At 35.7% G+C, this 17,033-nt stretch overlaps 1 protein-coding gene across 3 annotated transcripts in view; it reads left to right on the forward strand.

The window, feature by feature from the left end:
* The window catches only part of LOC111060377, a 47,954-nt gene that overhangs the window by 24,541 nt on the left and 6,380 nt on the right, over positions 1 to 17,033 (forward strand). For all 3 annotated transcript variants that reach the window (XM_039440828.1, XM_039440830.1, XM_039440829.1), the window contains 3 exons: positions 971 to 1,222; positions 3,659 to 3,898; positions 7,928 to 8,050. In XM_039440828.1, coding sequence (XP_039296762.1) covers positions 971 to 1,222; positions 3,659 to 3,898; positions 7,928 to 8,050 — 615 coding nt within the window. The remainder of the gene's footprint in view (positions 1 to 970; positions 1,223 to 3,658; positions 3,899 to 7,927; positions 8,051 to 17,033) is intronic.

A 17,033-nucleotide genomic window follows, 5' to 3' on the forward strand; every position in this document is an offset into this window, starting at 1 on the left:
CACTGGTATTCAAGATTCATGAGGTGTTCATGGAATTCATTGTTGGAATCCTTTTTTGCAATTTTTCTTGGTTTTTTTATGAAAAATGTTTTGGAAAATGTCAAATCTATAAAACCTCCCCTACCTCCTCTTTGGATCGACGTTCAATTTCGATTGCTTTTTTCAAATCTACTTGAAAATGTTCATTAAATATTATTCGAATCATTATTAATGAAAATAGAGATCGATTGATCAACATCTAAATCCCTTTCTTGAATTTCTCTATAATAATTATTGTACCGTATTTTGATTAACATATATGTTGCTATCCTTGTCTATCATGCGACAAAGAAGATAACTATATCCTTTTCTATAGTGAGGTCCACGTTATAATGGCAGTGTTTGATTAGCAATGGTATTGCTATCCTTGTCTATCAATCAACAAAGCGGATAGCGCTATCTTTTTCTCGCTTTGCTCTGTTGCCAGATCGTCTTTAACAATGTAGAAATAACAATTAATTAACAAAATATTTCTTCTTAATTATGTAAATTCATCATAAAATTATTGAAAAATATAATTGATCAATTTAAACGTGAATGAACAGTTAATATTATAACAATAAACCTGTATCTGCTACCGTCTATAGAAGGCATTGGCAAGGCAGAGGTTCGGCAACGTTTTTCTCCCCTGCTATTATATCATGGACATCACAATAGGTCTGCCAGACCGTTTTCAAACAATGTAGAAATATGATTGATTGACAAAATGTTGACCTTGTTCTTTTATCTTTTATAATTATCTATTTATAACGTGAACCACACACTACAGTAATTTTCTATGATAATATGAAAAATAATAAGGAACAAAAACTAAAAAAAAAATGAAAAACACAGTTAACTGTAGATAGATAAACACAATAAAGTAACAAAAATCTAACAAGAAAATATTTAATTTTTCAAAATGTTATTCAACTTTTTCTTTTTTTTCCAGGACCACGAACCATGCCAGGACTCTTGCAAGGCTCGTACTTCGTTCGATGCCTCCTCCTCTTCCTCCTCCTCCTCTTTCTCCTGCTCCTCCTCACGGCCCCTCCTCCAGACCCTGGATGCCAGCAGTCTAGGTGACATCCCAACCCAATATGTGGTCCCCACCCTTAAACCCTACGAGATGCCTGTTGTAGGACTCTATATAGACCCCAGGGTGGTGTGTGGCTTCAGATACAGAGTGCGGCGTATTGATGATGTAAGTATAAATAATATTTTTTTATCTCAATCTTGAATAATAATTGAGGTTATGTTTTATGAAAGTGATGTTTTACCATTTCGGATAAGAAAATAATAATAATTAGATGAAATTATATTCATGATAATAATTATAAAATTTGATCTCATAATGTGAGGCTAGGAATGGAGTTAGTCCAGGCAATGAATGCTCAAAGAAGGGTATAAAGGGAAAAGTTTGGAAGACAATTTTTGACCCCGCAGTTATGTTCAGGGTAGTAAGGAGGTAAACATATCAAAAGTCCCCACCCCTACCCCCTGGGGGTGGTTCAAAGGTACCATTTTTTGGTAAAATTATGCATTTTACGGACATGATTATTCTATACGAGATTGAAGCTTACATAATTCCCTACAATATTGATCTCACAACTTTTTCTATACCTCTTTCACTTTCCGAGATATCCGCTCATAAAGATGTGACATTTTCGAAAAAAAACACATTTTCCTTCATTTTTTTGCTATTTTTGCTCTTATAACTTCTTGAATATTAATGCAAAAAATCCATGCTGATCATGAGCTTATAGAGCATCGAATTTTCTTCAATTTGATGTATAATTTCACAAGTTTATGCATATCACCACGACTGTTGCAACAGCTTCGGTTGCATCACCTTTGACCAATTGACAAAGGAATTTTTTGAACACAATTTTTGACTTTGCAGCTTTTTTGGGCCCAGTTGAGGGGTGAACATATCAAAAGTTCCCATCTCTACCCCTTGTGCTAAAGGGATGAGGGTGGATTGATAGTTGCATTTTTCAATGTTTTGCTCCCACGCTCATATCTTGAGAAAAATGCGTTCAACCGACATCAGCATGGATTTTTCCCATTGATATTTGAGAGCCAAAATAACAAAAAATTGAAGGAAAATGTGTTTTTTTCGAAAATGTCACATCTACAACAGCGGATATCCCAAAAAGTGAAAGAGATAATATAGAAAAAGTAGTGAGTAGGAAATTATGTACTTTTCCTTTTTGTGTAGTTGAGAAGTTGATATTGTGGTAATTATTCATATGGAATGAAAATGATATTTCATTTTTTATTTCATAAAAAATATTTCTTTTTTTTTCATTTTTATTTGTCATATTTTTTTGAAAATTGCTTAGGCTTTTTCATTCAATATGTACTTTTCCCTCTATAATACTTCGTTGACTGAGCTAAGAAGCATGGAACTGGAGTAGTAACATTGAGTAGGGTCGAGAGACTGGAGTATCCGCGACTGGAGTGGTATGATTTGAGTCGAGGTAGCGTGAGTTGAGCCTAAAGGTGCGTACAGATATACGCGCCGCGAACATGAGCAATTCACTTTTAATCAGCTGATGCCAAGGTTTTTATATCTGTATCTTACCGTTTCTGTAAAAATACAGATATAGTCAGCTGGTTAAAAGTGAATTGCTCATGTTCGCGGCGCGTATATCTGTACGCACCTTAACACTTCCACTTCACAACTGTATCTTCTTTATTTTGTTCTATCTTTGAACTTCTACCAGATGACGTCAACTTTCTACTTTCCTTTTCATAGGTAAGGGAAGTATTGCTTTCCGAAAAAAATTAAGGTACCCCAATTTCTAAATTTCTATACGTTTCAAGGTCCCCTGAGTCCAAAAAAGTGGTTTTTGGGTATTGGTCTGTATGTGTGTGTATGAGTGTATGTGCGTCTGTGTACACGATATCTCATCTCCCAATTGACGGAATGAGTTGAAATTTGGAACTTAAGGTCCTTCCCCTATAAGGATCCGACACGAACAATTTCGATCTGATGCAATTCAATATGGCGGCTAAAATGGCGAAAATGTTGTCAAAAACAGGGTTTTTCGCGATTTTCTCAAAAACGGCTCCAACGATTTTGATCAAATTTATACCTAAAATTGTCATTAATAAGCTCTATCAACTGCCACAAGTTTCATATCTGTAAAAATTTCAGGAGCTCCGCCTCATCTATACAAAGTTTGATTTTAGATTCTCAATTATCAGGCTTTAGATACAATTCAAACAAAAAATTCCAAGTGGAAAAAATTGAGCATGAAAATCTCTTCAATTAATGTCCATTAACATTTTCACCTAAAATTGAAAATAAGCTCGAAATTCGAGAAAATGTTATTATTTCAATTACAAACTGTTGACAACTGTTGATTCTATTAAATCATTCACTATGAAGAGATAGCAAACTTCGTGTGTCTCCAGCCTTGTTGTCGTGTCACCAGCTGGCTTGGATCTTTGAGTAGTAGACTTGAGATGCGCGGGAACACTAGCGTCAGGTGATAAATTTTCATAACGGCAAGGAAAGTTGTATGAGTGCGCCACACCAGATTTTTTTTTAATTCTATCTTTGAACTTCTACCAGATGACCTCAACTTTTTCAACATTTTTTCATCAGTTTGAATGAATTTTTTCCATGCAGAAAAGCTACCTTTTCGGCAAACAAGCCGTGGAACTGCAGTCGATCGGACGAGGCTACTCGCGGCGGTTGACGTTCGCCGGCGGAAAGGGTCGCCTCAACCACAACGAGAACTACTTCTGGTCCGACTCGTTCCCCTCCGGATTCGCCTTCGAGTTGGAGGTCATCAGTCCGGGAGAGAAGTTCACCATTCATGACTCCAGCAATCTGGCTGTCGGATTTCTCGAGATACTCAACTGCACCGTGAGTAATAGAATAATTATGCTGTATACTGGCTGTTTTCGATTTTCCCACCAATATTCTATATTAAGGCTGTGCAAAGGCTAAAAATAAACTTACTACTCGTGGTATTTTTCCAAGTTTTGTGATTTCGATATCATCAAGCTATCAAAATGAAAAAGTTCTCTCAGGGAAACATTTTTTCCGATCATTACTTTTTGAGATATGAGCGCCTAAAGTTCAAATTTTTGGGACAGAACATTTCAAATTCGGTACGATATAAATCCATGAGATGCAGAGGATGGATTCTTCATGGTATTGTTGATCTAGTTGAACCGAAATTTTCTAAAAATATCAATTTTTAGAAAAGTTATTCAATTTACCAAAAATAACACAACTAAAAGTTATTTTTGGCTATTTTTAGTAAATTGAATAAATATCTTGAAAATTGATATTTTCAGTAAATTTTTGTTTTACTAGATCAACAATACCATGAAGAATTTATCCTCTAATTCTGATGGATTTATCTCTTACCGAATTTGAAATGTTCAGTCCCGAAAATTTGAACTTTAGGCGCTCATATCTCAAAAAACAATGATCGGAAAAAAATGTTTTCTCAGAAAACTTTTCATTTTGATAGCTTGATGATAATACAAATCGAAAAATTTTGAAAAATATCACCAGTAGAAAGTTTATTTTTGCCTTTGCACAGCCTTAAGGTCCACGTTAAGCTGGGTATTCGTTTGTGCGTAAATGCCGTCGTCGACCATGATAGGGTGAGGATCTCACATTTGGTGGATTCCAATTTGTCTAAATAACCTAAAAGACTATGTTCAATTATGTTCCAATGTTGCATCTTGAGTTTATACTATTTTATACTTTTAAATGGCAATATGTTGATATTATTGGAAATGTTTGATTCTTGAATAATAAAGACAAATAATGAAAACTTATTTGATCAGCTGTTTTAGCACACTTGAAATTTGGACAATATGAATGTCAACAGTGCTTGTCGTTGACTGAGGAAATTTACGCATAAAGGAAAACGTACCTTAAAGGTGAATTACCGTCTGTACGTAGATTTCCGCAGTCAACGACGGCAAGCATTGTTGACATTCATATTGTCCAAATTTCAAGTGTGCTAAAACAGCTGATCAAATAACTTTTCAATATTTGTCTTTATTATTCAAGAATCAAACATTTCTAATAATATCAACATATCGCCATTTGAAAGTATAAAAAAGTATAAACTCAAGATCCCCATTAGAACATAATTGAACATAAACTTTTAGGTTATGTAGACAAATTGAAATCCACCCAATCTGAGATTCTCTCCCTGTCGTGGTCGATGACGGCATTTTTACGCATAAGGAAAACCCAGCTTAAGAATGGCAGTGATTGATTAGCAATGGTATTGCTATCCTTGTCTATCATTAAACAAAGCGGATAGCGCTATCTCTTTCTCGCTTTGCCCTGTTGCCAGATCGTCTTTTAACGAACAATGTAGAATTGATAATTAATTAAAAAATATTTCATGTGAATTGAAAATTTATCACGAAATTATTGAGAAATATAATTTCTTGTCTAATAAAATATAATTGGTTATTTTAAACGAGAATGAACAGTTAATATTACATCAATAAACCCGTATCAGCTACCATCTATAGAAGGTAATGACAAGACAGACTATCGGCAACGTTTTTCTCCTATCTTCCTCCACTGTCATTATAACGTGGTCCTTACTATAGAAGAATTTTTTGTGCTAGGACCCCTCTATCTTGGAACACTCTGTATTTCTAATTTATTACTTTAATACGGCTACTTGAAAGTTTCATAACATAGAATCACCATGTATTACATCAATTTACAGTCATTATTAACATTTCTAGAGGCAGAATTCCATTTAATTTTGCTCAAAAGTTATGGAAATGGAGATGGCAAAAACTACACTAAATTGAATATAAGTAGAGATAATTAATTTTCATCTAGCTGTTTACCCTGTTGTCAATATTAGCAGTAGCAGAAGTCTACGGGGTGATTTACAGCATTTAATTGGGATTTTCGTTTAATGATAATTATTCATTAATTAGCATTTGGACAAATGCAACTTCCATTTTATTTCCATCTTCAATTAATTTAATTTCTATAGTGAGGTCCACATTATAATGGCAGTGTACGATTGACAATACTGTTGCTGTCCTTTTCTATCATACAACAAAACAGATAGCACTATCTCTCTCTCGCTTTGCAATTTTGTCTATTTGCTAGAATATTTTATATTTACTTTTGACAGTGACTGTACAAAACTGAACAAACAATTCTCAGCCGCCATTTTTCATTCTATCAAAATGAGTACACAAGTTGTATAATAATTTTGAAATGATTATGAAATAATTTTTAACAGAATATTTTGACAGAATATTTTGTACAGTGACTGTACAAAACTGAACATACAATTCTCAGCCGCCATTTTTTTTTCATTCTATCAAAATACTTGAGTACACAAGTCGTATTATAATTTTGAAATGATTATGAAATAATTTTGAAATTATTTCATAATAAGTTATGAAATAATTTTTTTAAACATTACCGTATGAGAAACACAAATTAAAATACCTGAAATGACATTTTAAAAAATGATAACTAATCATCCTAGACTTCATCCATGCTTTAGTTAGCCCACCCGTATAGGTTAGACCTACTCATACCAGTATAAATAATATTGAAAAGTTATTTCAGAATTTATCCATTGAAATTACTAATTTTTAAATAGAATTTCCATTTTTCTAATATTTTAAAAAGGAATTGGAATAGAATACCTACCAAATAACTCAATTTCTGTTGTTTTGAAAATCAGATTGTTGTATCACAGCTTTTCAAATTAGCCACCATTCCAGGTTTGTATAAAAATAAAAATCTGATCTCAGTTATGAAAGCAAATTTTTGAATCAAATTATGAGAAAAAATATTTTCTTGATTAATTTGACATTAAATTGATTATTTTATCAAGGAAATGATAATTATTATTAGATTAAATTCAATGGGATAAATTAAGTAACAGCTGTGTACAGTCAGTGGCAAAATGGAGAGACTTTGCAACGTTTTTCTCCTATCTTTCTTCACTGCCATTAAAACGTGGACCTCACTATATGTTCATTTTATCTATCTCTTTTCTGTATAGGGCTACTTGTAATAATTATAAAGAAAAATAAAAATCTCAGTACCCTTTTAGAAATATTTTTTCGCCACACTGCACAGAAAGCAGCTGTTTTCCAGTCCCTACATAGATCTGAAAGACATTGTTTGCAGCCGACTCTCGTCTGACGTCAGAACAGGTTTCTTTCCGGCCTAGGCCGGAAAGAGTACCCTTTCCAGCCGCTAACATGGAACTAAGAAAGGTGATCAAAAAACAGCTGATCAAAAAACTTTTCATTATTTGTGTTTGTTATTCAATAATTAAAACATTTATAATAATATCATCTTATTGTCATTTGAAAGAATAAAAAAGTATAAACTCAACCTTCCACATAATTGAACATTATCTTTCAGGTTGTTTAGACAAATCAGAATTAAGAATGGAAATACTTGGACAATTTCCTGATATTCAGATTACCTCAGATTTGCTAGAGCTATCACCTTCCATTTCTGCTTTCAGAAGTGCTTAGTAAACAACTATTCTCATATATATATTGTTTATTTTTGTGTGTGGCAAAAATAGCGTTCGCACACCACGGGCAAAAATGTTTTTCCGGCTCTCAATCTTTTCTAGTCCTCGGCCTACGGCCTCGGACTTGAAAACCGATTTCGAGCCGGAGAAATATCATTTTCTGCTCTAGGTGCGAAATATACTATATCACAACATGTTGTGATAAAATATTTCTAAAAGGGTACTGAGATTTTTATTTTTCTTTATAAGTTCATTTTATCATATGAATTGATTTCCATTTGGAATCAATTAGCATTTGGACAAATGAAATTTCCAATTTATTTCCATCTATAATTAATTTATTTTCTATGTTCATTTTCTCATTTGAATTGATTTCCATTTTGCAGAAACCACAAGAAGAGGTGGGACAAACTGTTAAGAAGAATGGAACCATCGAGAAGACGGTCAGAGTTCATTTGCTGTGTAAAGTGGAGTGGTTCGACGAGAATGGGCCAACACCTGTCATTCCTGTAAGTTCAAATTAAAATTTACAATCGCAAGCAATAAGATAACAAAACACACAACACAGTAAACTGAAAAGATTGATAAAAATTCATTAAATAGATACCAGTATTTATAGAATAGAATTATAGTAATTAAAATCTGGTGTGGCGCACTCACACAACTTTCCTTGCTGTTATGGAAATTGATCAACTGACGCTAGTGTTCACGTGCATCTCAAGTGTCTACTATTTAAAGATCTAAGCCAGCTGGTGACAGGACAATAAGGCTGGAGACACACGAAGTCTGCTATCTCTTCATAGTGAATGATTTAATAGAATCAACAGTTGCCAACAGTTTGCAACTTATTTTCTCGAACTTCGAGCTTATATTCAATTTAAGGTGAAAATGTTTAATTGTAGAGATTTTTATGCTCAATCTTTTCCACTTGATGCATTTGAATGAGCAAATGGAACGGAGAAATCTGTTGCAGCATGATAGTAAATAATTTCTTCCACATCAGTAGTTGATCGGATCCTATCATATGTTTTACTCTTATGGCTTTTATCGGTAGAGAGATCCTATCGGATGTTGTGCCTTGCCGTATTACCCAATGTCATTTCCTATCAACACTCAAGTTTTAGGTTATGTCTAGGGTTCTTCATTTTTCTCACTAAAAATTTGCACTTTCACTTCCTTTATAAATTTTAAAATCAAGAAAACTATTTTCAAACACAAAATCACATTTAAAAAGCAAAAACTATAACAATTTTGATGATAATATTGAACTGAAAATTTCACATCACAATCATATCATATGATTAGGGATGTCAATACCAGGACTGATCCCCAATCGCGGTATTTCGGGATTATCCAATATCAATCCCGGGATCCCGGGATTGGCAAAAATCAGTTTCATGCATTTTTAACCAATTTTTACCCCTCAATTACACGTTCAGTAACAGTGTGTGGAGATGAAAAAGAGCTCATTATAGAGGGAGAGGATATTATTGAAATGGAAAAATACTTATAGGAATAATATTAAAATTGAACATTCTAACTCTATAAATGTTTTCAAGATTAGGAGTAACTTTTTTTGATAGCTGAACCACTACTAAATAAAATTTCGTAAATTACATTTACTTCAATTGGATATTCTACTTATGATAGAGAGAGAGAGAGAAGAGAAGAGGAATAATTAGACAGAGAGTATGATGTATATTAGACAGAGATATGTTGCTTGTTTATTTCTGATTTCTGAAGTCTTTTCAAAGTTCTGAGTGCATTTCAAGGAAATGACATCAGCACTATTGAAAATATTGTGTCGTCTAGACCAGAGAGTATAGAATGTACATTCTTTCCTCACTGGTCTAGACTGGTAATTGTGGTGCTGTGTAAACACCAGCACCGAATAATGCGAACCGATAATGCGAATTCTATTCAGTCAGTAGAGAGTATAATCCTATACCACGGAATGAACTTCTGTACTCAGTGCCTATACTATTAAACGATCAATAATTTCTGTTTAGATGTTTATATGTTTGTATTTCACCGGATCTCGAAAACGGCTCTAACGATTCTCACGAAATTCAGAACATAGTGGGTTTATAATATAAAGATTCGATTGCACTAGGTCTCATCCCTGGAAAAACCCTCTGAAGGACATTAAAAGGATAATTCATCCTTGGAAGAACAGATTTCGTCGTCTGTCGATAACAGAAGATGCTTGTGCCTTACCGTATCTCGCGAGAAATATTATCTAGAAATTTTAATAGACTCTATCAAAATAATCTGATTTGTTGACATGACATAGTTTATCACTCTAAATTAGAATAAATCATAATATTCAAAGTTAATCATTATTTTACAGTTTTAAGTGATTAGTAAGTGTTATTTTGTTATTCAATTTGGTTTGTAAACAATCTAAATCAGAACTTTACTTTTTTTAAATATTTTGACTGAAGATTGGACCTGAGTTCAAGTGTATAAAACATAACCTTCTTTTTGGACCATTTATAGTGTATAAATTCGGGGAAAAACAGTTTTGGGCTGTGCCTGTTTGTCCTTCCCCAATCATTTTGAAGAATTGTGCTCTGTTTATCAATAAATAAATAAGGAGCAAAGCTCGGTGCCCCGATATTATAATATTATGTATATGCAACTGTAGGCTGTGCCTGTAGAATAAATCAGTCAAACACTTGAAACAATAAACTAGTTATGCAAAACTCAAATTCATCACGTCAAATAAATTCTATATTGAATTGTTTTTGGAAAAATATGATTCACAAATTCAGGTTTTCTAATCCCGGAAATCCCGGGATTGACGCTAAAAAATCCCGGGATTGATAGGTATCAAAAACGGACCGGGATCCCGGGATTGACATCCCTATATATGATACATCTATTATTCAAAGCAGAAGAATTAAGCTATCGATACATGACAAAATCGATGTACCGTATTGAAAAAAATCGATTCATACCATTAATCATTAATTATCCTTTATTCAGCACATACAATGAATGATGTATTACTGAGTCATCACAATAGAGATTTCAAAATACAACATCATTGGGTCACAGGATAACTATAATAAAATAATATATTGAACTAAGACTAAGATAGGACTCACTACCGTCTGAGTAAGAAATCTAATCTAACTTAGAATTAAAGTTCAGTAACATTTTTACCTAAAATTGAAAATAAGCTCAAAGTTCGAGAAAAAAGGATTATTCAATTTGAAAACTGTTGGCAAGTGTTGATTCTATTGAATCATTCACTGTTCTGAACAAAGCTCAGGCTAGAGCTACTAGAGGACTGTAATTTACTATTCAATTTATCAAATACTAACAAGGAGCAAAATTTGGTCTTCAATTTGAGCCAGGTTATTGGTACAGTCAAACTCTGCATTAATCAACAATAAAAAGAGCAAAAACTCACCAGATTTAATCCAATTTTGTCTACTTGCCCTTCGAAGCCTTTATTAGGTGTTTTGGTCAGATTTGAGGTGGGAAGAAATCTGGGAAAAAGATAGGTTTTTGCTTCCAGGCTGTTTTTTCACGTTCAACTTGCAGGCTGGTTCTGTACTATGTTTGAACGAAGCTCAAACTGATTCTTTATAAATTCAAAACTGATGCAAATTAATTCAATTTAACACTATTTACGCTGTTATATTTATAATTCACACTCGAGACACTTAAACAATCAATTACTAGAAATTTCCGATGGAAATTACATTACAAAATACAAACTCGGTCTTCACAACAAGACAACGAGACAAGACAAAACGAACAAGATGACTGGGCTAGAAAGGATGGCAAGGCAAACAGCTGGACGATCGACACTAGCGCACAAGCCTGCTACGGGCAGAACTGTAGTCTGGGATTGGCGCTACAATTTGAATGCTCTGGCCGAAACATACCCCCGCCTCTGAAAAACTATTTTTCAGCCAAGTTACAAAACTGAAAAAACCAAGGAAGGGAAAAATCCAGACATGACAAAAAAAAAACAAAACACCAACACCAAAAAACAACACAAAAGAAAAAATGCAACAATCACAACAACTATTAAGTTGGGAGTGGATATAATTTTTTTTACTAGGTTGAATACGGAAACAACGATTGCACTTAAAGACACAAATACGAATAATAGAGTGAGCAGACAGTATCCAGAATTTCTGTCTGATCAAGGACAACAATAACGAAGGTCCAGCATGACAATTCTTCTTGTGATGATAATCAATCAACATCGATACGAAAGCGTCGGATTTTGGTAAAATCATCTGATGACAAGTCTCAAATTCCAGTCCAGCATGAGACAAACGACCGCCGACGCGAATCACACCTTTATCAATGAATGGAGACAGGCAACAAAGGCGCATAGAACAATCTTCTCCCTTCTCCAATTGCACAAATTCAGATGAAAAATGTATCTTCTGCACCACTTTACATAGATACCTCTCAGCAACATCGAAATCTGATTCCTCTGATTGGGGTAAGATTCGTAAGAATTTGAGAACAAGAATTACAATTCTCAAAAGACGACCATAATCCGAACAACGACCAATCAATGAATATACTGCATTGCTGTTACAATCAGGAGATTTTGTGACTGTCAACACTGACGGTTTTTTCGCCTCCGGTGGATCCACGATCTCTTCCATTTGAGTTCGGACGGGCCAATCGCATTCGTCCTCTGCTAACCATGATGGACCTGAGAGCCACAACAGAAAGTTCACAAGCTCAACTGGTGATAAACCTCTAGACAAACAGTCAGCTGGATTTTCAATTCCGGCAACATGCATCCACTCCTGTATACAAGAATCCTGTATTTTTGTGACGCGATTACCAACAAAAGTTTGCCATTTTGCGGATGGAGCATTAATCCAACACAAGGTGACTGTCGAATCAGAGAGTGCGACAATACGAGACACATGACAACGTTCACTAATAATAGTGACTACTGAATTCATGAGTTCTGCCAACAAGAGTGCCGCACACAACTCCAAACGAGGTATTGAAACAACTTTAGATGGTGCTACCTTGGACTTGGAACACAATAATACAACTCTTGACTCCTCGCTCTCCTTCTGCGACTTCACATAGATAACTGCACCATAACCCGACAATGATGCGTCACAAAAACCAATCAAACTGATGTGAGAATCCTGAAACAAACCAACGTGACGTGGAACAGCAAATTTTAATAATAGAGGCAACTCTTTTTGACAATTCTCCCAAAGAGTGCATATAGACTCAGGCGGCTTCTCGTCCCAATCCACTCCTAATTTCCACAGTTTCTGGACAAGACACTTGAGAAATAATGTAAATGGTGACAAGAGACCAAGTGGATCATAGATACGAGCCATCACTGACAGAATAGAACGCTTAGTAGCGACGACCTCACCACACTTGACAGAAAACTGAAACAGATCAGTACTAGGTTGCCAATTCAATCCCAAGATAGCCAAGGAGTTGTCTGCTTCGAAATCCTTGTACGAAAACGATTTCTCTTCCTCCGAGAATTTCTCCAGCATTGATGGTGAATTTGACGTCCACTTTGTGAGCGAGAAACCTCCTCCCTCAAACAGCTGCTTGGACTGATGATACAGCTCCACGGCCTCTGACTCTGTGGCGACAGATGTGACTAAGTCGTCCATGAACATGTCTCTTGGTATTCTCGCCTTGGCTGCTGGAACACGATTTCCATCCTCCTCTACAAGCTGGTGGACGGTGCGAAGTGCCAAATATGGAGAGCTTGAAACACCAAAAACAACACAATTGAGCTGATAAATTTCGATCGGATCCTCCAGCGAAAATCTCCACAATACACGCTGATAACGACGGCAGGAATCCTCCACTAATATCTGTCGATACATTTGTTTAATGTCGGCAGTTAGTGCGATTGGGAACAAACGAAAATTAACTAACAAAACAAAAATGTCAGTCTGCAATTTGGGACCAGCATGAAGAACCTGGTTCAATGACAAACCCGATGATGTTCTGGAACCAGCATCAAATACAATTCGGATGGGCGTGGTAGTGCTGCTTGCTTTCACGATGGCGTGATGCGGTATGTAGTAACCAACTCGGTCTGTCTGATCTGCTACAAACGACATGTGACCCTGACGTAGGTAATCAATCAATATTTCATGATATGAAATACGAGTATTGCTGTCATGCTCTAGTCGTCTCTCCAAAGTCAGCAGTCTGCGTTCGGCGACAGCATACGAATCTCCCAAGCTGCTGGGCGGCTCCGCAAATGACAAGGCAACAACAAAACGACCAGAATTCACACGATGTACAGACTTCCGAAAATTTACCTCACACTCCAACTCTTCCGGTTTCAGTTGACAGCTTGGTGCAGGGCATGATTCCAACTCCCAAAAACGTTCCACAAAACTGTCCAACGATGGACTACTAACGAATGGACTACAGATGGCTGTAAAACAATTCGACACATTCGTTGTTGAAGTGAGAATCGGCGCTATCCCCATCAGAATGTGACCAAAGACACTATTAACAGTCATCAATTCGTGCGATTCACCTGTACTAGGACTCCCACGTAGCAAGTGAGGAACTAACTCTGCACCAATGATGCCATCTATTCTACTAGGAAGGTAGAATTTGTCGTCAGCCAGTGTGAGATTTTCCAGATGATGAAGTTTGGATCTGTTGATTTCACAAGAAGGCAACTTGTCGATGACTTTATCTACCACTGTGGCATCCATCAAAAACTTGACGGTAGGATCCAACTTCGACTGAATCGACACACAAGTACGACCTCGAACTTCACTAGTACCACCACCGAATCCACGAACAACGGTTTTCATGGGCTGGAATGGTAGTCTCAAACGCCGACACAATTTAGCTGTAACAAAATGACACTGACTCCCGGTGTCAACCAAGAAACGAACATCACAAAGCTGATCATTACAATCTCGAATATGTGCAGTGACAGTCGACAACACAACGGTCGAATTTTCTACATCGTTGGATGTAGAACAACAACTAATAGGTGATGTGCCACCTGCCTTGGAGTTCGACGAGGACGCAACACCTTCATTGGAACTTGATCTGGAAAAGTGCAATAAAGAATGATGAGATTCTCGACATTGAGCACACTGAGTTTTACTACGACAATTTTTACTCAAATGATCCACATCAAGACAACGAAAAAAACAAAACTTTCCTTTAATCAAACAATAACGATCCCAAGGAGTCATTTTCAAGAAACTTGCACAATCTACTAACCGATGACCCGGTTTTGAGCACTTCAGACAATTGGGATTTTTACTAGATGCATCGTTAGATGAATCATTAGATTGAACCACAAACACCTTTGATTTATTATCCTTTTTGTGCCTCATATTAAACGATTCAGTCTGTTTCTCATCAGAAGGAAGAGTCTTAATTTGCTTTTCAATGAATTTGACATAATTGGCATAAGTTGGCATAGCCTTGTCATGGACGGCCGATTCAAAATTTCTACGAGAACTTGGATCCAGCAATCTCAAGCCATGATAGAGGAATATTGAGTCTGACAAATCAGTGAGTCGCAATCTCTTCACTGCATTGATTGAACTGCAAAACCCATCCAAAATCGCAATACAACCTTCCTTTGATTCTGATTTTATTGGAAGAAATTCAAAAATTTGTTTGAAATAGGCATCAACTTGCGCCCGTGGATCGTTATAGCGGGTCAATAATGCCTGCCAAATTATTTGATAATTATTAGCCAATGGTGGCAAATGACGACAAATATTTGCTGCTTGTCCAGTAAGTCTACTTACAAGATATTGGACCTTCTGCTGATCGTTCAAACTCTTGTTGTCATGCACCAATGCCTTAAATAATTCATAAAACACCGACCATTGAGTCTGGTTCCCATCAAATTTCGGAAGGTCGATTTTGGGCAGTACCGACTCGGACACGACCGGCTGTGCACTAGCTGCTGCAGCTGCCGAAGATTGAGCAATAGCATCAGTCGCCTCTCTCTGTTTGAGAGTGTTAGCCGCTACTTCAATATACTGAAACAGATCTAGATGTGAGTCATTGAATGCTACAACATAGTCTTTATTCAACTCAAGTTCCAACTCATTAACCACTAATTCTGTCTTTTCATAATCCAAAATGGTCTGAGACACCCAAGGATACAACACTAAAAATTGCTCAGCAACTTTTGGATCAGAGACATTTTTAGACAGGTCATAAATTTTTTGCAATCTGGCATACAATTGTTCCAGTTTAGCGCGATGAACAATGATTTGTTTCTGTAATTTTTCCTCCATCTTGAACTCATACACAAAACAATTCAGCCCCGACAATACAAAACAACAGACAATAAAACAAGAATGAGTTCAAAAACTAAATGGAAGGAAGAATCACGACTAGTAAGTTATCAAAGTTAAACTTTGATTATCAATTCACAAGACAAGTTACTGCTGAAGACAAAACTATATGATTAGATAATGTTCTTCCAACAACTCACAAACAAACGATAACTTGTTGAATTGAACAAACAAAATCATGCTGTGATTAACCTTCACTAACATGTACAATACAAAATGGACAATACAAAATCCAACAAACAAATTCCTGAGAAAAAGAGCACAATGAGCCTAGTTTCAGGAAAATTACAATTTTAACTGAAATAAATTTAATTTCAGACAAATACAAATTGACAAGAAACCTTGCTCTAGAACAAGGCTACAACAAACTAAAGTTGTGCATAGATCAGACCATTCTGAACATGCCAACATTGGACAAATACGAAATTGCTTAAATCCAATGTGTGTGAATTAATCAACAAATTACAAATTTAAATTCATCCCGGTTTGGAGGATCAAAAATGTTCTGAACAAAGCTCAGGCTAGAGCTACTAGAGGACTGTAATTTACTATTCAATTTATCAAATACTAACAAGGAGCAAAATTTGGTCTTCAATTTGAGCCAGGTTATTGGTACAGTCAAACTCTGCATTAATGAACAATAAAAAGAGCAAAAACTCACCAGATTTAATCCAATTTTGTCTACTTGCCCTTCGAAGCCTTTATTAGGTGTTTTGGTCAGATTTGAGGTGGGAAGAAATCTGGGAAAAAGATATGTTTTTGCTTCCAGGCTGTTTTTTCACGTTCAACTTGCAGGCTGGTTCTGTACTATGTTTGAACGAAGCTCAAACTGATTCTTTATAAATTCAAAACTGATGCAAATTAATTCAATTTAACACTATTTACGCTGTTATATTTATAATTCACACACACGACACTTAAACAATCAATTACTAGAAATTTCCGATGGAAATTACATTACAAAATACAAACTCGGTCTTCACAACAAGACAACGAGACAAGACAAAACGAACAAGAACGACTGAACAAGAACAAGATGACTGGGCTAGAAAGGATGGCAAGGCAAACAGCTGGACGATCGACACTAGCGCACAAGCCTGCTACGGGCAGAACTGTAGTCTGGGATTGGCGCTACAATTTGAATGCTCTGGCCAAAACATTCACT

This window comes from Nilaparvata lugens, chromosome 14 (assembly GCF_014356525.2).
Source record: "Nilaparvata lugens isolate BPH chromosome 14, ASM1435652v1, whole genome shotgun sequence".
NCBI classification, from domain to species: Eukaryota; Metazoa; Arthropoda; class Insecta; order Hemiptera; family Delphacidae; genus Nilaparvata; species Nilaparvata lugens.